Source organism: Danaus plexippus, chromosome 26, assembly GCF_018135715.1.
Source record: "Danaus plexippus chromosome 26, MEX_DaPlex, whole genome shotgun sequence".
Taxonomy (NCBI): Eukaryota; Metazoa; Arthropoda; class Insecta; order Lepidoptera; family Nymphalidae; genus Danaus; species Danaus plexippus.
In genome coordinates this window covers 2,234,862-2,260,833 of record NC_083554.1, presented here as the reverse complement: position 1 = coordinate 2,260,833, position 25,972 = coordinate 2,234,862, and the positions used below count along the sequence as shown (strand labels likewise).

Below are 25,972 nucleotides of genomic sequence, written 5' to 3'. Positions count from 1 at the left end.
TTACAAGTTTCAAGAACAATATATTTATATATGTGATGTGTTTTAAATTCATTTAATTATTTCCACCCTCTCGTGAGAATCATACTCATACCGTCTTTGTTCTCGACAATTCAGAAATATCTACTGCAATTTGAAAATGTCATTTTATACAGTAATGTTTAACAGTCTCATTGTGCAAACATTTATAATATAGGCGAGTATACAAGAGAATCTAAATAGATTGGTTATATAGCGAATGCTTGTGTTGCTTGATATTCCAAGCTGGCTGTACTAACCGTAGTCTCAAGTATATTGAGAATGCTATTATTCTAGTTTGTGTATAATTTTCGTCGAAGGTCTATTAATGAAAATCTTATTGTTGTGGTTTATTTAAACGAACAACAAAGAAAGCATTACCCAATACTCATTAAACAGCCAACGTTACTATAAAGAGAATAAATAACTTCAAATGTCAGCTATGATGCAAATTTGTGAAAAGCATATTGTACACTTATACTTCGATGTGTATTTTCAAGCTTTCCATTTCCATATTCATTAAAAAGTGTTTGATGTGATTCGAAACTGTTACGTCTGCATTTGTCTAAGTTCGCGAACTGCGTCCCGCGTGCCGTCTTTCTTTTAATAAAGCAATTAGTGTGCAACTGACTTGCATACTTGAACGACGTTTCTGTCACTCCGCACAATACTAAACAGAAAAATAAATTAATTTTAGCACCATAATATATTATAGTATATTATGTATAAATTGACTTACATAGGAACTCGGTTTAATAATTCTGATATAAATTATATAGTTTTATTATTCTTTGCCTTTCAACATAATTGAGGTATTTTTTCATCTGAAAACAGAGTATTGACGTATCGTTTAATAGGCAGCCGAAACTAACGAAACAAGAACTTATGAAAAGGATCTCATAAATAATTGTACATGTCTGCACCAAAGTTCATGTATTTAAAAATGAAAAACTAGTGCTGTATATTATATATATGTATCTTTATTACATTTAACAGATATCAATCATACTATATCAACAGAAAATGACAATGTTCATCCTTGTAACAGTTTCTTGAATGATATTTCGAACTTATTAATTTATAACATTTCCTTAAAATTTCAAATAACTACCATTTATACTATTATATTGTTATTAAGGAAACAATTATATCCACATCATGGTCAGATCATCCCAATACATAATATTCAAATCGTTACACAATTTAATTAAACATTAATAGAATATAATACAATAACTTGTGTGCTCCATTGTACACATCTGGTCCAGAAACTAGTGATATTCATTATTGGAAACAAGAGCGCTCAATATCAAATGCCATTGTAACAAATCACTCGATGGAAATTTCTGTCAACTTAAGAAATAAATATGTATGTCATAAGTTAATATGGCGTCTTGAGAACGGTTAATATATACAAATTAACTGTTATTTTCTCGTTTACTGCCTTATATACATAAGAACAGAAGATCGGCTTACCATGTACTTTTATCGCCAAAATAGACACAGAAAGTAAACGTAAACTTAGGCTTTTATTCTGATTAAAAATAAATGTCTAAAATTTTATGACTTAAAGTAAGAAAATAAACAAATTCAAATTATATATATATTTAATTTCTTTCGTCAAATATTAATTATTGGTTAATTATGTTTTGTTCGTGATATGAGTGCTTCTTGTTTCCCTTTGTCTACTCTGTGTATGGGAGAACTACATACACAAATAAAGAGACAGGACAAAAGTGGTACTTTCGCGCTACATATTATAAAATAAATGAACATCGCCGGGGCAACATCGTTGTATGGATAAAATATCATATAACGAGTGACGCTGCTGACTCCGCGGAACGAACACCAAGCCGTGTGAACCAGAAGATTCCTGATACCACACAAGCTATGGAATGGTATTGCTACCCTAACATCGGGGCAATCATGTCGTCTTAGGTATAGGTTATAAGTTTTAGTGTGTAATTTTTATTATAATATACATATAGTTAAGTTTCGTTTCGTAGTCTTCCTGGAACCTCCGATTGCCACCTTATAAATATATAATTATTATAATTATATAACGAATGAATTTAATATATATATATAATGTGTAACTGTTAATAATAAATAATAACAAAATATATTTCAAAAAAAAGTATTGAAATGTAAATATAATCTCAGGAATGTAGACATATTTTTTTATGTATGCGCAATCAAAGCAGAAGCAGATCTAAATAAAAATCCTTTATATTCTTTGTACTGAACACATCCATTAGACCTGCGATGAAATACATTCATATCAAACGAAGAGTTGAACGTGTCAGTACTTCCGTGATCTTAAGGAGAGCGGATATCATTCGACTGTGAAACTAAGCACCTGCATATGAGGTATATTTTTACTTAATCCTGTTTAAAGCCATAACACTGAGGCTATTTGAGACTCCTTATGTTACATCATGAATAATCGCTGTCAAATATGATCCTAATTACTTGAAATGATGTAATTGGAGTTTTTATTAAAGTCTTTGACGTTAAAAAATGTGTTGCCATAATCATTTTAAATGAAACATAAAACGCGAAAAGGCAATAAAAGTTACAGACAAAATCATCAGACCAAGTTAGATTGATTTGTAATAATGTTTTAAAATTCAAAAACAGTAATTTGAAATGTAATAGGACATGCGAGCGAATGAAACTAATAAACAAAACAGTATTGATGCAAAATGAAATTTGTGAGTCTGTAATGTTTGTGGAAACTGCTCTCGTAAAGTTCAGTGGACTGTGAAGCCTCCATAAAACCTACGATTGCTTGTAACTGGCTATAGATTTTATTTTAAATAACGCAGAGGACAGCTTCATATAGCAGTGAAATTGCTATTATATTTTATGGCACGATTAAAATAGAGACATTATTAGGTTTATATTTTTAAATCAATATGTATATAGAAAAAACTTCCTTATAAAACTATTTTGAACACTTAATGCAAAGTGATATATTTATTAGTAGTTAATAGCTTGCTAGTTGATATAATTCTAAGACAATCAAACATTTAAAATTAACCAAAAAACTTGCAATATTAAAACCTTAGTAATACTGGAGCAACGACTTGCCTATAACACTTGCAATATGCAATCTCTGTACTTTGACCTCTAACGTGAGCAGAACACATTCTAAAAAATGACTACAGTATATTGGGCTGAAACTCAATTGTCCTAAAACGAGTTTTTTTATCTGACATTTATTTTTATAGCCTGTGGTAGGAGACTATAACAAAAACTGATAGCAAAATTTTTTACCTACAAATAAATCAAAAATAATGGCATAGTCCTCATACTTATATATTGATATTCATAATAAATTAATTCAAAGTTTTGTTTAATGATACTCGCCGTGTAATAATATTATATGAAGAATTGAAATTGAATGAAAAAAATCCATAACAGTAATGCAAAATTTCCTCAAAAAACTTAAACATTAATAATTAAGTGTGTCTGTCTATTTCCTAAATTCATTTTACTATTCGTTATAAATCGATTGATTTTCGACAATGTGGGAAGATAAAGATCTTAAAATAAATGGAGCGAAGTAATCTAACATTTCACGCTTCGAGAGCCAGTGAAGTCTAAAATAAATGCTGGCCCTTTAACGGCCTACAGTTAATTTACAAATGGGTGGGTTGAAGTTGATTTTACAAACCTTTGAGTAGAAAATTAAGAGGACAGTTTATGGCGACGTCTGTATTCTTTGTTGTTATAACAAAGTTTTATTTTTAGAACACAGGTTACTTTTAGTTACTTTATATTTTTTATCATGAACTGTAAATCAAAATATTTTAAGGCGTCGGGTCATTTGGAAATGAGGAATAAAAATAAAAGATAAAAATGATGGATAAATTGAAACATTATTTTTAACAAACAAATAATACGTGTTACAGGTTTCTTACTTTCTCACCACATGTATTACGTAATAACCGTTAACCTGGAAGGCAGAACTTGTCTGCCGCTGAACGTATACCGACTGACGGAAACATCTAGCATCTGTCAACAACATTTCGAGAACTATGTCTTAGTATTTGAGTGAAATATAATTGCATTTTCCTCATCTACCGGCGATATAATCCTAAATCAAAGCTTCCAATGTTTAAAACCGATTAAAATACCATTTTTGTGTAAAATTATAGTTCAAAACACGGGTTATTTTAGATTAAGACATAAATGACAAAAAAATATTATTTAATTCCAGAGAGAGATTCATGAATAGTGTCGGTTTCTTATAAAATAATTAAACAATAACAAAAACTAAATGTACGAATTATAGATGATCTTATTTTTTGGTTTTAATCCAATTTTGTCCAATCCAATGAGCTCTTTGACTCCTCGGTAAAACAACATTCGAACTTATATGCAAAGAAAATATTATTAATTTTCAATACCTCCTTTGGATTAAAGATTTTTTTTTTACAAATACTTCGCCATGAATCTGATTCTGGAGGTAGAAGGTTCGGACAATATACTGGATGCTGTAAGGGTTCGACACAGTTCTTCTATCCTATACCGCGCTACTATCGCGATATTTCTCTAATAACAAATTTTACATCCACATCAGATGACCACCTCGGAATTCATAGTAAAAACATCTGTAATAATTTCGAAGTATACTATACCTTTAAATGAAACTAATATTTTCCACACACACACATCTCGTCTGCCCGTGATCACGGTTGCTGAAAAGTAACCAAAACGTCGGGAGTATGTAGTTTTTTACAAAAATAAATCACGCGTAGTTTATCCGAAAAATATTAGTTTCATTTAAATGAATAAAACCCGCGAAAATCTTAGATCTCATTATACTATACCTGCATAATTCCATCAGACACACAACAAGACTTTTCTTTGGAATCGACCTCTCTTTGTCTGATTTTCCATGTTCAACAATGTGACTAAACAAACTATCACCTTTTGTCAGGGCAAGGAGCTGTATACACACCTCGATGTTTCGTTTGAATTTCGGTTAATTAATTCGACACTTTTTTTTACAAATCTTATCTAACCATTTTAAATGGGGAACTGTGTGTATCTTCTAAAAATCCATTTTCCAGACATTAATCAGTGAATGCTGGGCTATGTTCATAAGGAATGCTCCAGCATTCGAAATTCAACTTTGATAAACAGCGAAAGCTGGCACTGGTTTGTTAGTCTACTGCTTTAAATATAACCTCAATATCCCACTCAGGTGGACGCAAACGCGAACAGACCTCAACAGTCAAATCTTCAAGCTAAACCGTCTCTGTGCTGATCACTCATTAACAGTTTCCCTTCAATTTTACATATCTTCCTTGTGAACAATATACGGAATTCATACATAAAAACTTACACGCAAAAATGTACTACGTCCTCCACAAATGCAGAGAATATGATTAAGAGAAAGAAAAAAAAATATTGTACTCCTCATAAAACTAGAGGTTAGTTACATGTGTCAGTGGAGTCCTGGAAATTCTCATAACATGGTTATACCAAATAATAAACTAAATAATACTATGTCCATTGTTATACTTCGTTAAAGAAACATTATCCTTATTTTTTTTTAATGGATCCTTCAGACCTAAACTGTTTTCTTTTTTTAATCAAACTATGTAATTTGAAAACTTCTAACAAAGTTTTCTTGTCCACTTTAATTATATCATCAAAGAAAACAACTTACAACAGATTGCTGTTTTAATCGAATACTTTTTTAATTATAAAACGCCTACTTTAAAAGTAACATTAAAATTAATGTAACAACTTACTAGATGTCGCTCAACTAATATATATTGAATATTTAATAATAAATTGATAATTTCAACTTCAATAGTAGAATACAAAAATCACTATAATTGGCATTTGATAACAATACAGATGACATTGAGGAATCCTCAGGAATTGACGTATAATATGTGTGTCAAAGTCATTATAGATGTTTAAATTCTAGGTGCTGGTAATAATATAACTGGAGTCTTATTTAAAAAAATAATATAAATATTTATTTCATTCGACAAACTCTTTCGTGTTTTCTCCACACATTACTCAAGATCATAATTCGTAAGGCAAATAAAAACATTGAATTTCACATAATAATCCACGATTCCAATGCGAATGAAGCCATAGGTTTAAAACATAAACATAAAATAAAAATATCTTTGTGTATTTTTTCTCCATATAAACTCCACTGTGTTAAATTGGACTATCACCTGTAAGTCAAATTCTCTTAATAATTTATGTAAAGTTTAAGGTTCAAGAACTAGCGATAATTTATAATAAAATTAAACCACGTAACTAAATTTAGGCTCAACTGAAAAGAAATTTCTTATCCGATATTTTAATTTTTAATATGCCGTAGTTAACTTAATATATTAGTAATTAGATAAGTATCTACAAACTGCTATATGTGATCCAATGCCTGCAGAATTTCTAATAGGCTAGTGAAAGTCAATTCATCAGTGAACGAGGACACAACTTTATGTCAAAGACTTAACATTAATAGTTAACAATGGTTTATACATAATAAAAAAAATCTATTTCTAATCTATTTACAATATTATAATAAAATTTCTTTGTAATGTACATTGACTTAATAATATACTATACAACTGAAAGCAGATATAATATTCAAAACGGATAGCGAGTTTTCTAAGAAGTCTTAAGTCGTGTAGATAATTAATGATATGATATGATATGATAATTAACAGCTATGCTTAATTAATTTAGCACGAAAAACACTTACACTTTAAGGGACAAACAAATGTAATAAAAAAATATCAATTTTAACGTAAAAACAAAAAAGTTTCAAAAGAAAGAAAATTCTTTATATTTTCGATACTGCTTCATTCAATCTCACCTTTTATTCTTTATCTAATGTACATTAGTATTTTAAAAAATATCATTACAATTACAATATTTATTTAATGCACTGTTTATTAATATTAATTTTAAATTATTAGATTATCGTCAAAATATTATGATAGGAAATAATTATTAATTGGTCAGGTAAGTGTTAACATTAAGTTAAGTGGAAGTTCCATTTAACTAAGAAGAAACACTAATATCTCATGGTATATACTCGTACAATTTAGCCACACATGGCTGCATGCAATACAGACAACGTCTCATAAGAACAAAATAATCATAAAATTTTACTATATCTCTCACACCAGCTTATTTTAATTATTAAACATAACACCAAATAAACCAATTAAAATAAAAACATTCCTTTTATTTTCTTTGTTTCGTATGTGTCTCTATATAAAAATTTTGGTAAGCTTCAAGCTTTCTTATTTGGCGAATTATGTCGTGAAACGTTTTTTTATGTTGTCCGGAGTGGTGTGTTTTTTTTGTACATACAAAGATATTTTGTATCTACGAGACGCAAAAGAGTTCGCCAACAACAATGATCAATAAGGGCTGGGAAATTGTGTACAAAACTTATGATATTCTAAGCTCTGTAGTGAGGAAAAGGTTTCATAATAAATGAATAATAGTATACGACAATATGTAAGAACTAATACACGTTAATACACTTTAATACACGTTAATACACTTTATTACACACATATTCATATATGTATATTAAGTACATGAATAAAATATATGTAATCTAATTGAAGAAGGGTCAGTTTGTAATTCCAATTTACCAGTTCGTCACTAAATATGTGAGAGTGTACAATACCTAGATCGTAAGTATAATTTTTTAAAATGTTGTCTGTCTGTTTTGACCGCTTGATGCGGCTGATCTCTAAAACGACTCGATCAACTTTGACGGGAATTTTACTCACAGTAATATCATAAGGGGTAACTTAGGTTACTTTTATTCGACTTAAAAATGAGGATGTTCTCAAGGCGGTTGAATGTTACGTTATTGCAAATCATATTATATATTAAAAAAATCATTTTCCTGTTATCGTTAAACTCTCACTAAGTTAGAATCTGCTTTGTGAATGAGAAATAAGAAGCGATCCCTACTTAGTGTGACGCTACAAACTTATGTTACAACCAAGAATTTTTGAACTGAAAGTAATTTGTAGTGAACATTATTCATTATAAAACGCTGTATCAGATTGTTCTGGCGTCATTACCGTTACGATGTTCTAAGAAAATTTTATGTGAATTTGCTTCTTTTTTTTGTTAACCACTCTTGAATTGTTCATTTTACTGTGAAAGTAATAAGACCTATGTTATACACAAAAAAAAATACCGTGACCCTTTGGCGTTTTTAAAAACGTCAGCAACGTTTTAAAAACGCCAAAAGGGTCACGGTCACAATGCGAAAGCTAAACCCTGCCTCTGGTAAGACGATTAGACAAACCATTGGGATTTAGAAGGAAGTATCACATACCCTTCCAACTCCCCTGTCAGTTGGATGAAAGTAAATACTTGTTTAAAATTATACAAAAATACAGCGAGAAAACCCTTTTCTCTACTAACATTACGATCGCTGGAAATGCGAACCTTAAGAATTGATTTTAAGCTAGTAACAATCCCACAGAATATTCAAAATATAAAATTTCCTTGTAAAACGCAATCCTAAATGTCAACTGTCATTGGACTGTAAGCTTAGTTTTAATATGACAATGATAGGTATATATAATAACAATATTATAAATAACGCTCTAAATGCTCTTCATGATTGTGGAAAAGTTTTGATACTCCTACTCTGCTCTGTGTATATTAACCACTTAACACGACCCCTTTGTTGTTTTTTTTTTTTATTTTGTATACTTATAAAACAGCATTGTTAAATATCGGAGAAAGCTCTTCTTCGTTGCAGTCCCAAATTTAAGCTACAAAAAATGTTAAATTTAAAATGCAAAAAGTTGCGTAAAAATATAATTTAATATTTCATAAATTGGTACTTATAAACCCTTTCCAATTTTGTATAAACAAAAAACGGGAAACGAGTTTGTGAAAGTCATTTCTGTGAACAATTTAACTTTTAAGACGGCTTATTTGTTATACGAAATATTTTATCGTTAAAAAATAAATACAATTGCTTACGGTGACATTATACTATAATTAAAATTCGGTTAACGATTTAGTTTTTTTTCATATTCTGAATAATTTATGTTTTTAGATCTGACTTAAAGCAATTCATGTGGTGGTTAACGTGTGTTGCGGTTCTAAGAAATCTTAAATTCATAATTTTATATAAGATGTAACACCCCACTCCACTGAAAAATAATTCATTGTATCGGTTTAACGACATCTGATAGTTCGGTTTTCTTCAACCAAAAATCTTCAGCTCTTTCATCCCACTGTACCTAAAACGCACTCTTAGCTGGCCACCCATAAGCTCAACCTCTACAATACGGTTGTCTTATTTGACTGAATTTTTACTGATTAGCTGAAACAGACGGATCTCGATGCAATTGATCTTGCATAGCCTTAACGACCTTAAGTGTAATATTTGGCCTAATTTTCGGACTTCACATATTCTGATAATACCTTATTCGTATAACGTCGATTGATTGTTACTGAATTTACTACAAAATATATATCCAATCGATCACTACCAAATTCCCGTCTTCATGTCCAAAAGTTCGAATACTCCTACTCGTTATTCTTGTTACTGGACATAGTATGAGAACTTTCCAAAGATAAATTTTTCATGCATATCACTCTAAACTAGAAGACAGCTGATGCTTATAAGAAGTTACGTGAATCTAAAACAAACGTATAAATTTCGTACCTCAAACGTTTGCGTTATTGTCACTTTATTGTAACAACACAATGAGAATCATGTCTGGCAATAAATTAACATATGTATTTATTTAAATAGTTTTTTTTTATGAGCTTTATCAATTATCCATTTTTATTTCTAGTGATGTTAACAAACTGTCAAACGTCAAATGTCAAACTTTTTGGTTTGATATAGATTATGTACCGAATCATTTACAAATTAACGTGATTGATCTTCAGTCTAATGACATTCTCAAAAACTTATTTCATGATATCCATGATCGTGGTAATTCTATTGCAGTTTGCCAACTGATTTTGACATTGAAAAGGTTTGCTCAAAAGGTTATTACAATTTTAGTACTTACTAATGCGAGCAAACTTTTCTATCCTCAATTACAGAAAAAATAAACATGCTTCCCTACTTACTTATTGTTAAATGAGCACTTAAAAGCTATTCTTAGAATTTCAACTACAAATCTGAAAGCTGATGTACAAAAAATGGTCACTAAAATACAGCCTCAGGCGTCACACTGAATGTATAAGTACAAGTTCCCATTTAAGTTTTTTATCTTTCCTCATTTATTTTTGACTTATTGTTGCTTTGTCGTTGGCAGTGCTGCGACCGTTTTAATTAATAAAAACTTCATTCAAAAAGGTTTTTGCATTTTTAACATCACTGTAAAGTAGTGTTTAGTGTGAGCGTTCTTTCCATTTACTTTGAGTTTGAAATGGATGCATGTCCGCACAGTAGAGCCGCACCTTTCAACCCATAGGAAGTGTAAACTATATCTGTCCGGCAAACCATTACAGTCTAAACGCGCCTTCATATCTATGTACATAAATGGACAGCCGCCTGATGCATTCGTTTCATTACGTATTCGTATTATTGTGGTGCAATAAAGAATTGATAGACCTATTATCAAAATTATGTAAAAGGGCGGCCCACCTCTACCTCATTTTGTCGCCATGAGGTCTTAACTGCCAAAAGGTTGCCGACCGCTGATCTATATTATAATAATTAAAATAATCTCAGTTAACAATACCTATAATATAGTAAATAAATATTTCAACAATGAATCATTAAAGAACGAAAATGGTCTCTGTACTCGCCTTCTCAAAAAAAAAATTATTTTTCATGGTGCTTGTTCTAAATATTGTTTTTTATTTATTATCTTGTGGTTCTAATGACTGGAAACATATTCAGCAAGTTATATTGTCACATGAAAAAAGTCTAACACTGAGTCTGATGACATGTCTCGTGCGAAGTAGACTCGTTGGTGTAATAGACAGACTTAAGAAACTTTACTTTTCGGATTTTCTTCGTTTATTTTGGCCAAGGTTTGGATTGTTTGGCAATAAACAGTATTCACGAGAAGACGGGATGGAAGAGTCGAGTCTTTGGCTCCATTCCGGCCGTTTTTCCTTCAAAGCGAGACTCAAATGCATCAATTGTAACCGGTAGCGATCCCCAGTGATGGTTTCAATGGGTTTTAACAATTCGTAATAAACCACACCTTCTTGATCCCACCAAATACTGAGGAGCTTATCCATGAATATTGCGTTTTCCCAGTGATGATGATGTTTGTCCGGGCTTAACCCTTGATCTTCTGCGTTTCGGATTGTAATATATCCATTTGTCATCGCCAGTAACAATACGATGTAGAAGACTTTTTCTCCTGTACCGTGCAAGCAGTACTTCACAGGTCATAAAACGTCTTTCTATGTCTCTCGGTTTTAATTCATAAAGCACAAAATTTCCTCCCTTTTGGATCATTTCCAAAGCCTTAAGACCTTTTCCTATAGTGGATGAATCAAATTCCAAAGATGTAGACAAATCTTAAAGTTTTTGACTTGAATTTTCTGCGTGTAAATCCTTCAACTCTTTATTTTCAAAATTTTTTGGCTGTCCAGGTCGTTCCTTGTCGTCTGAATCAAAATCACAACTCTTAAAACTCGCAAACAATTTCCGACACGTTTGGTCGGCTTAAGCATGTTCCCCGTAAACTTCTACTAAAATCCGATGACTCAAACATCAAAGGCTATGAATTAATTCCAACACCTTAATACAAAAGCTAGCTACAATAGCTGTTAGATTTTTATCAAACTGACCTGGGAAATTTTAGAATCTTTGGGATTATCTAAAACCTGGATATATACAAGCAGGTTTTAATAAAACAAGGATAAATGGTACATCAATTTATTTAAGGAAATAAATCCTAAAACTCAGTGTCAATCAGTATGGAACAGCTCCATGTAAACATACTTACAACTACGTCCTAAATAGTCTAATTTTACTTATCGAATCCCTATTGAACATAACACAGTACAAATATAGATTTACTCTCGTAACAAAAATCTATAAAATGTTTCCCGAAATTCGTCAACTCGAAAAATGGAATGTGGAACATTTCCATTACGTAAAACACGTACATTTACACATATGTGCACTGTGCCTAAAAGAATTAAATTTTGAATGTCTGCAAAAATATTAGCACAATAATAAAATGGAAATACACATAATAATTTATAATTTTTATATTTAATGTGTGAAACAATATGGACATTAATTTGTGTTCGGTGTTAAGATAATAAAAAGGGGACATTTAGATAACTGAAACTTGGTCACTCATGCAATTTACTTGTACGAATACAACCTCTTTTTGCTGTGAAGGTTACACTAAAGCGGAACAGAGCTACACCAAAAAGTAAAAATGTTCAAAAACCAATGACTATTCTAGAATAAATCAACCAAAAAATTAAAAAAAATATCTTTATTTTTTCAGTGCTTACGTCGCCCCGTTCAAGTGATGACAACCCCTCATTAGTAAAACAGTTATAATTCATTTGCGTTATGAAATTAGGAAAAATTATAACTATTCGATATTATAGAAAGTTATTTATTTATTTTTTTTAACTTTAAATAAATTTATATATGAAGAGTTGATTCCAAATATTCCGAGTTCCATAAGGCACTACGAACATCGCCGAACATTAAAAGTTATCATACCGCAAATGAAATATAAGTTGGGAGTAAAGACTACCTCTTTCTTCCGACTATACTTGTGGTCACTATTGTAATAAAACATTTATAAACACGGCCGCGGAGTTATAACATCTAAATCGGTGACAATACGACTAATTATTGCATCATTTATCTCAATTTGTACCTTTAAACACACTTAAAAATCCAGTTTCCACAAAATACAGATGTATGCACAATAATTTACAATCGGGTGAAACATGCGAAGATGATGAACGTTAAAAATAAAGGAGTACACAAAACAAACTTCACTGCAGACAGCTCTGTGTCCGACTCACGTACAAGACAAGCCATGATTACTGTAGACAAACATTACATAGTTAGAGGTAAATGTAATGATCGTTCCATAGTAACGATAACGTCATACGCTAGTCGGTCGTGATTCTGAATCAGTGACGTCACTGTTTGCTTCTATGTATAAATCGACATCCGGCGCGTAGCGAGGGCGCCTGTGACGTCACAGCGTTGTGTGTGACGTCACTAGTGCCTGGCGTCCCGGCGATGGTCGCGGTCCCGGTCGCGGTCTCTGTCTGCCGGCGGGGGCTCGCGGTCCCGTCTCTCGCGGTACCTCTCGTCGTAGTAGGGCGCCGCCGCCCGACCCTTGGCCGCCGCGTCCCCGGCGCCTCCCTCCGCCGCCGCTTCTACAGGCGACTTACGTGGCCTGTAGATAATACAAATTAAAAAATAGTTCTATTTCATATATCAGTTGTTTCATTACTAGTTTTTCTTTAGACATTTACACTATAATTTCCATATACTAAAACATGTTATAATGTCACCTTTCCTCGCGACTGTGTCCTCTATTATAATGATCCGTGCGTTCTCTGTCCCTCGACCTAGACCTGTCCCTTTCCCTCTCGCGATAGTCCCTGTAGTACCTGAAAACGTCACTCACATTAATATCTCACTAATATTTACATTGTAGGATGTTACAACTTTCACATAAACCCAGATACGTCAGATCCGCGCATTAAATACATGAATCTATTCCTTACGCGTCTCGGTCGCGCTCACGGTCGCGTTCCCTCGACCTTTCCCTGTACCTGTAATCAAGTGATTACCTTATAGATTTGATTATTTTTTTTATAGCAAATCAATAACCCCTTGTTGTAATGTTAGTGAAACACTTTTAAACTTCACTTTGTATTAAATGCAAACCGAGCAGCACAACCTGCAGCGAGTGGGTTGGCAGTTAGAGTGTTAGTTGTAGAGACGTATTGGTAAATAATCCGCAACTACAGGGTACAGGAAAAGGTTGGTCACCCGTTATGTATAATATACATTTTAGACAAACACACAAAAACACAATCATGTCTATTAGGACATGTCAAGTACAACTCACCGATCCCTGTCGTCTCTATCCCTTGATCTATCCCGGTATCTGGAAGCCGATCGTTCCCTTCGTCTCGGGGCTCTGTGATGAGCTCTAGCATCTCTCTCCCTAGAGCGCGATCGTCTTCGTTCGCCGCCGTACGACTTAGTCTCTACACCGTGTAGAGTGTCTTGTAGAGACGATATTAATATTTTGCATCGATCGTCGTGGGCCACCTGATGTTAACACAAACTCTAAATAAAAATCCAGATGACATACCGGCTCCGTCAATATCAATTATTCACAACCAGCAAAGTTTCGGTAAAATTTTGTCATAGATAACTAGTGGTTGCCACTGATTAAGCCTGCGTAAATTCTGGAAGTGGATTCAGAAAAAAATTTATACTGGCTAAAAAAAATTATATATTGTAGCTAAAAGCCATCGACAACTATAGTTTCACGTTACTTCATACAAAACAAGTAATTTGAGAAGTTCCAGTGCAAATAAGGAATAAAATATAGAAAATATGTCTTGCCTACAATATCATTTCACCAAAATCCTCTCTATATATTTTACTTGCAAGAGCAACATACATACCAAGATACACATATCCAAACATCCCGACAGACTTTTCCATTTTGAATAGTAGGAGGCATATGCCATTGTCAAATATTATCTTCGTATATCCTCACCTTGCTCTGCTTGATGAGGGATATGGCGGTGACGAGCGTCTCTATGGCAGAGGCGTACTCCCCGGCGGCCGCGTCGCTCACAGCCCTGGCGATGGCGCTCGAGGAAACGGTCCTGTTCCTGCTCATCACTTCCTCGAACTCCGCCTCGCTGATGGGAGCGTGGGGGACGTGCGGCGCTAGAGCTGCGTGCGCGTGAGGAACCCCCAGCGGCGCCGCGTGGTGTGCAGCTCGACCGTCTGTAGGGGGATAGCTCTGGAAATAAACGTACCAAAAATAAATTAAAGTCCAGTAAAATTATGTTAACAATGAAGCTATAAAACAATATTCTAATGACTGTAGTTAAAAAATTCAATACTAGTAACTTAAATGAAACTAGTGTTATTCGGATTTACTACGCGGATTTTATTATTTAAAAAACTACATAATCCCGACGTTTCGGTTACTTTGCAGCAACCGTGATCACGGGCAGACGAGGTGATCACGGTTGCTGCAAAGTAACCGAAACGTCGGGATTATGTAGTTTTTTAAATAATAAAATCCGCGTAGTAAATCCGAATAACATTAGTTTCATTTAAATGAATACTCGCGAAAATCTTAGATCTCATTACTAGTAACTTGTTGATAATAACAATATTATATGTTAGCTTACGGCTGGAGGTCTTCCATAAGGCTGCCTGGCGCCTGGCGGGGGTCCCTGTGTGGGCGGGGGCGCGTGCGCTGGGTGGCCGTAGGGTCCTCCCGGTCCTTACAACACATATTCAATTAAAAATTATGATATTTTTCAAATATATTTTATTTATATATATATTTTATTAATAGAAGCTTTAGTTGCCGTATTTGGTGTGATGCATAATAAACGGCATAACGAATATGAATGTCTAAGTAGTTGTACCACAAGTTTGAATCTTCAGACTCGACACTGAGCGTCTCCAGTCTTTCATCCATAAATCTACGTTGATCATTGCGCCAAAATTCATTAATAAAAATATATAAGCGCTTATATGTTTGTTTATATGTTATTAATACCTGGCGGGGCGGGCTGCGGAGGCTGTACGGCGGGGGCGGGTTGTACTGGAGGCTGTTGACTGAAGAAGGCCGGGTTCACATGAGGAGCCGGCGCTCCGCCCACACCTGAACGACAACATATACATATATATAATATAGACATAGACTGAACAGCTACACCTATAAACTATATATAATAGATTTCAGAGTAATTACAAATTTAATCTGATCTATAACTTTATTAACAGTGAAATTGATTATTGCATGGAAATAAATGGTAATTTTGAATATACTGCGTAGAAAAAACACGCAATATATTCAAAAAGAGATTAACTGAAAAAATTTTGGAGCTTTTAGAATCCATTTATATTTTTCACCGACACCCTAATCTTAAATACAGCTAAATGACCTTAAACTTGGATGACATCTCGTACAAAACATGGCTAAATAACAACCCATAAAGAAATAAACAAGTTTTAATGAAAGAGATTTATGTAAAGAGATTAACAGCATAATATACAAAGGTTCATTTGAAATCAAATAACAGCTATCGTGTTGAACTATAGTTGTCAAATTACATGTCATTAATATATGCTTAATGAATTTTGAAGTTAATGATATCATTAAATTTAAAATTAACTAAATATTGTGGTTAAATATAAAATTATAAAGATTCCAAAACTAATGAAGTATACAAAAATATATATCTAAATCCATTACAACAAATGATATGTATATACCTATGTCTTTTCTTTGAATTGTGTGGTTGTATTATTTAATAAGAAATTTATAATAATAGGACTTGGATTAGTAAGCGGTGGAAGATGGAGCGAGAGGTATAACGGCTAAATATCTCTACAAGCTACTAAAAGACTTGGGCCTGACCAGAAATGATCTCAATTCATTCTTGGAACGTACTTCGAAGGCAGCTCTAGTAGGTTTTTTCTAATTTGGTTAGGTAGAGAGAGGAGCTTGGACGGTGGAGGTAAGCGTTTGACGCGCGTTAGATAAGGTTCCTTAAACCTACACCTGGGTCGCAAGTCCCAGGCACTTTTGAAGCTCCTCTCCCTACAACGTAAATCCATTGAATGGTAAGAGGTTTCGTCTCATACTGTTATATTCACCTGGGTGTTGCGGTAATGGCGCCGGTCCTCGTGGCGGGCCTTGCTGATGAGGCGGCAGCTGATGATGCGGCGGGGGCAGGCCCTGATAATAACAATTACATATCACGACTTGTATACCCATACATTAAAATAATAATTTGGTTATATAACCATAGATATATAACCAAATTATTATTCATATTATCAAGAAGTTACAGATCATTGCTTTCATTAGCTTAAACTTGAATGGTATGCAAAAAATATAAAAAACCATAAAGCAAGAACAAATACAGATTTACCACAATAAATACAATACATTTTAAGAATTCATTCATATTAACAAGTATGACATAACTTCACCAAAAAAAATAAGCCATAATATTAATATATGACACGAAAACTCAGTACCCTTTAGAAATAAAACAATACGCGAATAGATGAACATGCGAAATTCATATTAAAGCTGTAAAGATTATGAAATATATATATGTCTGTTTGTTATGAACTTACGGCATGAGGTGGAGGCATCTGATGCGGCATTTGATGCTGCGGGGGTCCGTACTGCGGCGCGGGCGGTAAGTGACGAGGCCATTCAGGACCACGAGGACCAGGCCCGGGGCCTGGACCGCCCGGACCGGGGCCCCCTGGACCCGTACGCTGCATTTGAGGCGGACCCTGGAACTTTACGACGTATTCAGGTTAAAAAAGTGTCATATTATATACTAGTTTTTGCTAACTTCAAATTTTGGGCTTAGAGAAATATATTGTATGTTAAAACTATAGATATGGTTACCAATTGGCAGCGACATATATAGTCCGTGACACAAGACCTCCACAAAAAATAAATGTTCGCTGTGATCCCGCGGAGACTAAATGGAATTCCAGCACTATGGACGCTGTATAGTCCCCATAGGTAATTCTGCTGTCTAAGCTACATTATTGTCAAACTTCATAAAACCTGTTAAGGTTTTTCTTCGAAATGGCAACATTACTTCATCCTTACAAACTTTCCCATTTATAATATCAATACTTTGAACCAAACATAACTGTTTGTATGCAATACATAAAATCTTAATAAAGAGAAGTAATTTAGTATTCACCAATACTTATTAGATTCAATTTATGTGTTTTAAATTACCTGCATCGGTGGCCTATGCTGCGGGGGCCCTTGATGTGGTGGGGGGCCTTGATGTGGAGGCATGTGATGCGGCGGGGGGCCCTGGTGTTGTGGCATGTGGTGCGGCGGAGGGCCATGAGGCCCTGGCGGCGGACCTCGCAGCTGGTGATGCGGACCCGGGCCTGGCATCATCATCCGTGGCCCGTTCGGACCCGGACCGTTTGGGCCTCCACCGAAAAACTCTGTATAGAGGCGATGTTTTGAGTCGCTACATTTGATTACACAGAAACAAGCATGTTTGCATTTTATCTATTTTACGATAATGTATTACATGAGATATATAAGACGACACATACTGTATTTTCTTCAAGAGAATCCTAATATGTGCTGTTTAAAAATGTATTGTGGCAATTTTGTTTGTACTTATCTGATTTAACATAAAAGGTTTCAAGGAAGTGGTATGTGAATATAAATTTTAATATAATATTAATTACCTCCTGGATGGGGTCCAGGCGGTCCTCCTGGACCGTGAGGTCCTCCCCTCATCCCAGGATTAGGACCCGGCGGGGTCGATCGCGTCTTAGATTGACTTTCAAACTGGTTTAAAGCCTGCAACATTATTTACTTGCAATTTTAAATGCTATACATGTAATAAACAATTTAAGCTTGCTTCATATATAATACATTCTCATTTCATTGAACTGTTTATTAATGTTATGAAGTAATTCGATTCTATAATTTTATTAAATTAAATATATTTCATTCAAAGATTTTCTTTTAATAATAAAATTTTTGGTTTTACCTGTTTGGTGGGTAGCGTGACTACTGGGTGCTGCCCATGTATATCCTTCTTGGGTAGTCGATCCATGACCATTCTGATGGACTGGTCGGATCCCAGAGAAACGACGCAGAATCCCTTCGACTGCCCATTCGCCCTGTTCTCGAAGAACTTGACATCTTGAAAATCCGTGACCCCGATATCAGCGATCGCGTTAGCTATGTCTTGATCTGTAGCCCACTGCAAAATACGTATCCAAAACTAAGGGAAATGCTATCACATTGGATGAGAAGCGATATACAAAATACATACTTGACTCTGTGCTTGTATTTCGACCGTCCGAATCTCGTATTAAAATCATAATATATCACTAAGTTTGTCTCTATCGAACGCGATGTTTTAATCGTTTTGTACCTAGACCGGTCATTAACGGATCGCTCAGTTCACATTCATTCATCATAACAATTATTCTCTTTCACAAATAAAGCGTGTTCTTTTTGTTTCTATAAGTCCCTAGCTCTTTCCCACGATAGGAAAAACGTTGGGTGAAAAGGAAACAGTGTTATTTTTGACCATCCTTTATTTTCAGTATAACATCAGTCAATAAAAATTGGATATTATAACGCAGATAGAGCAGTTAACATACTGCAGTACTTTTTTAATTAATTATATCGGATAACTTCCATAAACAATAAGGAAGGAGGGATTTTAACAATATTAAACATCAATATACACTTATTCAGAGTAACAAATCAATTAAATATTATTATTATTCTTAGATTTTTTAAATAAATATCTAAACGCATTTAAATGCCTTAGTCAAATTAGTATTTTAATAGATATAGGAGAGACATTCATTTATTTGAAAATTACATTGGAATTCAGTAATTAAGCACAAATCTGTTGTCTTGCATACAATCAGTGGATTCTTTTGGAACAATGTATTGTTATATTTTGAATATACAAAGAAAGAATTGAAATAATAAGGTAACGTCTATGGAACATATATAAATAAAACGCGAAAATCTGAGCCAATATACAAGACCAAACAATTACAGTACAAAAAATTTGTACATTTCACAACCTACATTTTTCACTATACTTCTACTTATGAAGTAACATAATAAAATATATTCTTTAAAAAAGTTAAGATGGTACCGATTTTTGATATAAATAATATGTTAAATAAACCGTTTGTACATATTTTTCATTAATTCCAGTATATGGAGATAATAGAAATGTTATCAGTCGACAAATTTTTATCTAGTGCTACACTTACAAGCCAAAAATCCTTACCTTTTTGCAAACCTGATAAAAAACATTAAATATAATGAATTCAAATGCAATAAAAAAAATTTCATGTTCAAGTCGCATGCATTTCTCACCCATTATTCTGATTCAAATATATATATAGATATATATATATTAAAGCATGTTGATATTTCTTATAACAAAATACCCACCTAATATAAATATACAAAAACTATTTTGACTATACTATATTTACCTTATGCGAGAATATATTGCAACTTTATGGTCAGAATTACATTTTGCATTTTTGCATTATAAGTAAAATGAAAACAAATACTCCTTTGTCAATTAATAGATTATTAGTATAAAGTCTGGAAACATTATCCATTTTGTAAACTTCCCATACATCAAATCATACCATACATCCTCTTGTGATAAATAATCCCAGGCATACATTGATATATATTAAGAGATATTTATGTATGTAAAAAAAATATAAATATTTTTGTTATGTTTACATTATATGAATTTATCGCTAGGTATATTTACAAAACATAACCAATTAATTTAATAGCTTTGTATGATATGCTTAATTATATATAGCTATTGTTATTATATATACATATAAATGAATTGCTAATATTGAGATGTAACATATCAGATCGCAACAGTTTTTAAAATATATAAGTCATATAGCAATCAAACCTACAGCTTAAATTTGGTAAACACTTCTGAACACTTAAATAATCTTTATCTTATGAATCATATGATTGAGTTACTGTAGAGTTGATGAGTGTTACATTAAAATAAAATATGCAATTATATTTTATGCAATTATAAAATAGAGTTCTTATATGGACATGAACCAGCCCAGTACCAATATACAAAATGACAAATACATAAATATCTCTTACGTTATAAGAAAAAGGACACATTTAGTGTTAACACAAAAACATAACCATTTTTTTAGAAAGCAAATGCAAACTCAGGGTCTTGTATTAGTCTTACACCTGTGGCATTTGTTTCATACAGGCACAATCATATTGATACATAAGTGCTACACATATTAAATTTACCCAATCGATACTTAAAAACTTATTAAGTCACAATTTAAGCAGCCATATATTGGCATGTGTATTTATTAAAACCTTTGAACTTAACTTACAAGTCAAATAATAATAGTAGCTTCTGCCTACCCATTAAAGTGCTAGTAATTATAGATTCAGTTCCTTGTATGTGACTTTTCTTTACTAAATTATCATTTTTTACTATGATAATGATATGACAACAAAAATATTAAAAAAAAAAGATCTCTTAACTAAATTCTGTGAAAACTTCTATGTATATTGCAAAAACAAGTCACAAGTTCATGTATCTAAGCTTTCTGTATGTAGCCCTTTTTGTAAGTGACGATAACAAAATTTCAAAATAAATAAAAATGTTGTAATCAAATTTGCAATAATATGTCTCCGTTTTGACACAAAGATATTAAAATTTGTAATAAAATATTTTCGATTCCAATCAAGTTACATTATTTACTTGTTTTTGCCAACAAATTTTGACAAAGCATCATTATCTGGCTATTTATTAATTTTCAAAACTTATAGTTTACCTAGAAGTTTCGAAAATTAATGATATTTTGGTATTGACAAAATTATTTTATAAGCAAGTTGACAAAAACACATAATGATGCTAAATCAGGTGTATAAAAATATCATGTAGCATATTCCATAGTAAATATATAGCCAAATAATCACTTAAAATAAAATGCTACCATGTTTTATAAATTCATACAAAATACAGCAGCATTACTACTATATTGATAATAACCAAATGAAATTGTAAAAATTGTCCTCAAAATATTAATTATAATATTTTAAACAAAAAAACAATTTTAATCAAATAATGTTAAATACAAAGTACAGTTAAAAAGAACACTTTACAATAAACCCCTTAATATAAGTAAATCACATTAAAATTCTTTTATCATTTAAAACTGGGACAGTTTATTTTATTGTTAAAAAAATACAGACAGACATTTCTTTTATCTTTTTTATATAAATGTTGAAAAATCTTTTATATTCCCAAAATTGTTTACAAAACATGGAAAACAATCATATAAAAGACTAATATATCACAATTTAAACACCCTAAGCCATTTTAATAAGTACATAATGTGTATATATTCCTATTATTAAAACATAGAATATATTTACACTAGTCAGTCACATATTTATAAAATTTACATGTTCATTTGGTCATTTATCACTAGGACTGCTGTCTATTGGTTTTTAAGTGGTTGTTGTTTAAAATACACAACTTAAATTTAAAAAATCACTTTATTTTTTTTATTCCTTTAAACTGAAACATTCAGACTTAATATTAAAAAAAAAAAACATGAATAAATGTCGGGACCATAGCCAAGAAATCAATAAAACTACTTTATATATATTAAAACAGATAACAGTCCTTTTAAATATCTGTTAGCATGTAACAGATATTTCATATAAAACGAGAGTTCCTATTATTTACATGTTTAATCTAAAAGAAAATCATGTACAAACCCAAGTGAGGTTGCCGACGTAAAGTTGAAAACGGCGGCCATGATGTCCGTGACTGGGTGCGTTGTTGTGGTAAGGAACGGAACCGTTTGTCTCCTCAGGAGGATGGGAGTGCGGAGCGGCTGATGAGTTCGGTGGCCCATCTCCATCCTCGGTTTTCACTGTTGGCGCCGCTATTACGTCGTCGTACAAGTCGACATTTTCTCCTCCAAAGTCATCCTGAAAGCGGCGTCGTAGTTGATACGTTATTATAGTAGTTTTATGTATTATTTAATAAAATAAATATTGTTAGAGGTATGCTTAATTATAATATATGTTATAAACTTACCTGTCTATTAAAATCAGATTCAATATCATCAGCGTATAAATCTATATCCACGCCTCCATCCGCCATTTTGCGAATTGAGTTGTAGAGTGTGGACGCTTCGTTTATGGAACTCTAGTTGTTTGGCGCTGTTTCCTTATACTTCATAGTGACGTGACTTACTATATTCATTTTGACGATTCGATTACGATTCGCTTATTAGAAAAATAAACAAAGTGGATAATATATAAAATAAAAAAGATTTTCATATTACATTTGAAAATTTCCATCACTTTTTAAAATATATAAAAATATACGATATGACATTGGACATATATATTCAGATAATATATCTTGACTGACAAAAAAAAGTAATTAAAAAAAACACTTAGACAATATTATAAACATTTACAATTGAATCCTGCAAAATTATTTACTACCATTTTTGTATAATATATATTCATGAAAATAATCGGTAAAATTTTTGATAGTTATAATTCCTACGAAGATATTTTCAAAAATAGAATATTTTATTAATTTCATGTACTATCGGTTTTAATGACTGTAAAGAGCAATTAATTTTAAAGTCTAATATTTCTTTTGTGGTTTTATGTATCATATTATTTCAATAAATGTGTTTTTCTTCTAAAGAAAAAGTACTTGTTATGTAATTATCTTAATTACGATCACAATTTTAACCAAACATTTGATATCAAAATATTTAACGTTTATCTACAAAAACTTTCAATATTTACAATTATTATTTTTTTATTTTTTCTGACGCGAACACTGCCCTCTTGGAATGAAACGAGGTACTAAATAGAATTATAGCATGACAAATACTTTTACACTAGTGTCATCTAGGGTGAGAAGTGCTCAATATTTAAATGACCGACACCCGAAGACCGTATAGCATGCGCGGCATGAGAGGGGGGTAGAAGCTATCCCTCGCCATTTTCCGTCAACCTCAATCAAGTTAGCTTCTGTCAGTCGCTGTGTTTGTGTGTTGTGATATGAAAAATTATTAGTACCGATGAATCTCAATGGGAAATCGTGCTGATTACGACGCCAAACGATGGCTCGGTTATTGTGTTTGTGTTTTTAATGCAACGTTCGATCTGTGATGATGGCCGAGTGATTGATAAAGTGAAGTGTTTTGTGTCGTATGCTGGGCTGGCAGCAACATTGAGCTCCTTGCTTTGGATAAATCGTCCTCAAGACGACGTCGAATAAAAGAACTGGAAGGTGACGCACCATGTCGGCCAAAAACATTCCTGGAGACAAGGTATTTACAGTTTTTGTTACAAAGAGAATACGAAGTGGCAGACTTTTTGTTTGTTTCTCTAACGTCTCCTTTCTCTTGGTGAGGCGTGGACTGTACCTAAATAATTTCTGTTGAATATTTAACGTGGCCTCATCGGATTTAAGCTTCGTAATTTTAATATTGCATTAGGCTTATTCTCTACCAATACAACATTAGATATATAAAAAAAAATTTAGTCTATTGAACAAATGAGAACTTTTAGTTTTAAAAATTGCTACTTTTAAATACAATCTATATTTTTTTTGGAACTATCCAAATCAGAAGTAAGATACTGCAAACAGAATTATTTTATATATATTTTAATATATTTTATTTACACAAAGCATAAATCAGTTCATGGAGGTTTGTTCATTATAAAATGAGCATTTTATAAAAAAATATTGGCCTTCTGATGTTTTATACAAAAATAAAAAAAAAAACCTATCTACCTAAATCTATAGTTGACTTTCAAATGTATCTGATTTGTCATTTTGAGGTCAACATTGAGTTTATAAAAGATATACTGTTTTTCTCAATATTTATACCGACTTGCTATTATACTTGGTAATTTTTTGATTTAAATCATTCCATTTATATATATTTAATTTTACCAAATAATTATCTGGCAAGTTTATTGTTTTAATTCAATTAATAATATTGAATTACTATTCAGTTCATATAGCATAATTTGTTTTTCTTGTACACATTTTGAATCTCTGCCAAAATATGGTATCCAAAGAATTCTAATCAAATTTTGTATAGAAGGCTATGAAGTATTTTAATTAGAATAGTCATTTAAATACAAAATATAAATACCATGTCCCACTTAATAATCTCACCGATTTGTCCCTGTTATACCAATATATATAGAAATGAAACAAAACAGTTTGCTGTATCAATATATTTATGGTTTTCATAAAAACAAAAAAATAACCATTTTCATAAAATTTTATGTGTAGTATTTATCCCTAGAAGTTGTCTCTATAGTGCAAGCAAGTGCTATACATTTATTAATTCAAATTCTCAAATATTAATTATATCAAACAGTACAAAAATTTAGGTTTTAATTCTTTGATCAATTATTCTATAAATATATACTTAATTTAAGGCTTTAAATAGAAATCTATATAAAATGTCATATAACATAATAATGATTTATTTATTTGTAAGTTAATATTGAACCTGATATAGTATTAAATGTTTTTTGTTACCTTGCTGTTTTGGATCCAGTCTCCTGTACACCGTGGGTGTGAAGATGTCTATCGGTGCGTTCAATCAGAAGGGAGATGTTCGTTTTCCTATTCATAACAGCCAAAAGTGATTTCATTATTGAATAAAATTTATATATTTTCCAATCAGATATATTTTTTCGTATATGTATGTTTTATAATACACAGTAACTATATTCATACAAATATTGTAACAACTATCTCATTAGAGAGATCTCATTTATAATTTTTTTCTCAACCAATTATTATTAAAAAAAAAAAAACAGAAAAAAAGCTTAATCTTGACTATTAATATGTTCCCAAACTATTTTATTTTAAAATATCAATGGGTGTATAACTAACGAGAAACTTGTCTATGTAATCATTTTATTGAATTCTCGACAACATAAAAGTCGCGACCTTTTAAAAAATGCTTCATGTGGAATTAATATACCCAATTGGTTGATAATATAACTTATGTAGGTACATACATACTTTGTTATTAATGTAATTGAGTTTTACATTAAAATAAATTTATTCGACATAATATATATATGACCGTGTGTTTATTTCGTTATATCGATAATATTAC

General features: G+C 32.1%; 2 protein-coding genes and 1 long non-coding RNA gene across 6 annotated transcripts in view; 1 reads left to right on the top strand and 2 right to left on the bottom strand.

The window, feature by feature from the left end:
- Positions 1 to 8,842: 8,842 nt before the first annotated feature.
- On the bottom strand, positions 8,843 to 9,858 carry LOC133319681 (uncharacterized). The gene is made up of 2 exons (XR_009753226.1): positions 9,716 to 9,858; positions 8,843 to 9,370 (listed from the first exon to the last, which is right to left on the bottom strand). It is a non-coding gene; the product is annotated as an uncharacterized LOC133319681 (long non-coding RNA).
- Positions 9,859 to 11,888: 2,030 nt separating this feature from the next.
- On the bottom strand, positions 11,889 to 23,044 carry LOC116774257 (cleavage and polyadenylation specificity factor subunit 6). 3 transcript variants are annotated; one of them, XM_061524800.1, is made up of 14 exons: positions 22,894 to 23,044; positions 22,569 to 22,784; positions 18,778 to 18,993; positions 18,470 to 18,584; positions 17,997 to 18,217; positions 17,369 to 17,539; positions 16,868 to 16,961; positions 15,777 to 15,881; positions 15,400 to 15,494; positions 14,751 to 15,002; positions 14,088 to 14,293; positions 13,741 to 13,788; positions 13,525 to 13,623; positions 11,889 to 13,406 (listed from the first exon to the last, which is right to left on the bottom strand). In XM_061524800.1, exons 1-14 carry the CDS (start codon positions 22,957 to 22,959, stop codon positions 13,226 to 13,228), a joined length of 2,085 nt encoding a protein of 694 aa, XP_061380784.1. In that variant the 5' UTR covers positions 22,960 to 23,044; the 3' UTR covers positions 11,889 to 13,225. The 3 variants fall into 3 exon arrangements, with proteins under 3 accessions (XP_061380784.1, XP_032522807.2, XP_061380785.1); XM_032666916.2 differs by having other exon boundaries at positions 16,880 to 16,961; XM_061524801.1 differs by lacking the exon at positions 13,741 to 13,788.
- Positions 23,045 to 23,791: 747 nt separating this feature from the next.
- LOC116774251 (ubiquitin-like protein 3) overlaps positions 23,792 to 25,972 on the top strand; it is an 85,895-nt gene continuing 83,714 nt past the window's right edge. Inside the window, exon 1 of one of the 2 annotated variants that reach the window (XR_004353758.2) lies at positions 23,792 to 24,154. Coding sequence is in view for 1 of the 2 variants with exons in the window: in XM_032666908.2 (XP_032522799.1) it covers positions 24,125 to 24,154 (30 nt within the window). In the remaining variant the exon portion in view is untranslated. The remainder of the gene's footprint in view (positions 24,155 to 25,972) is intronic. The other variant, XM_032666908.2, reaches the window with a different exon arrangement.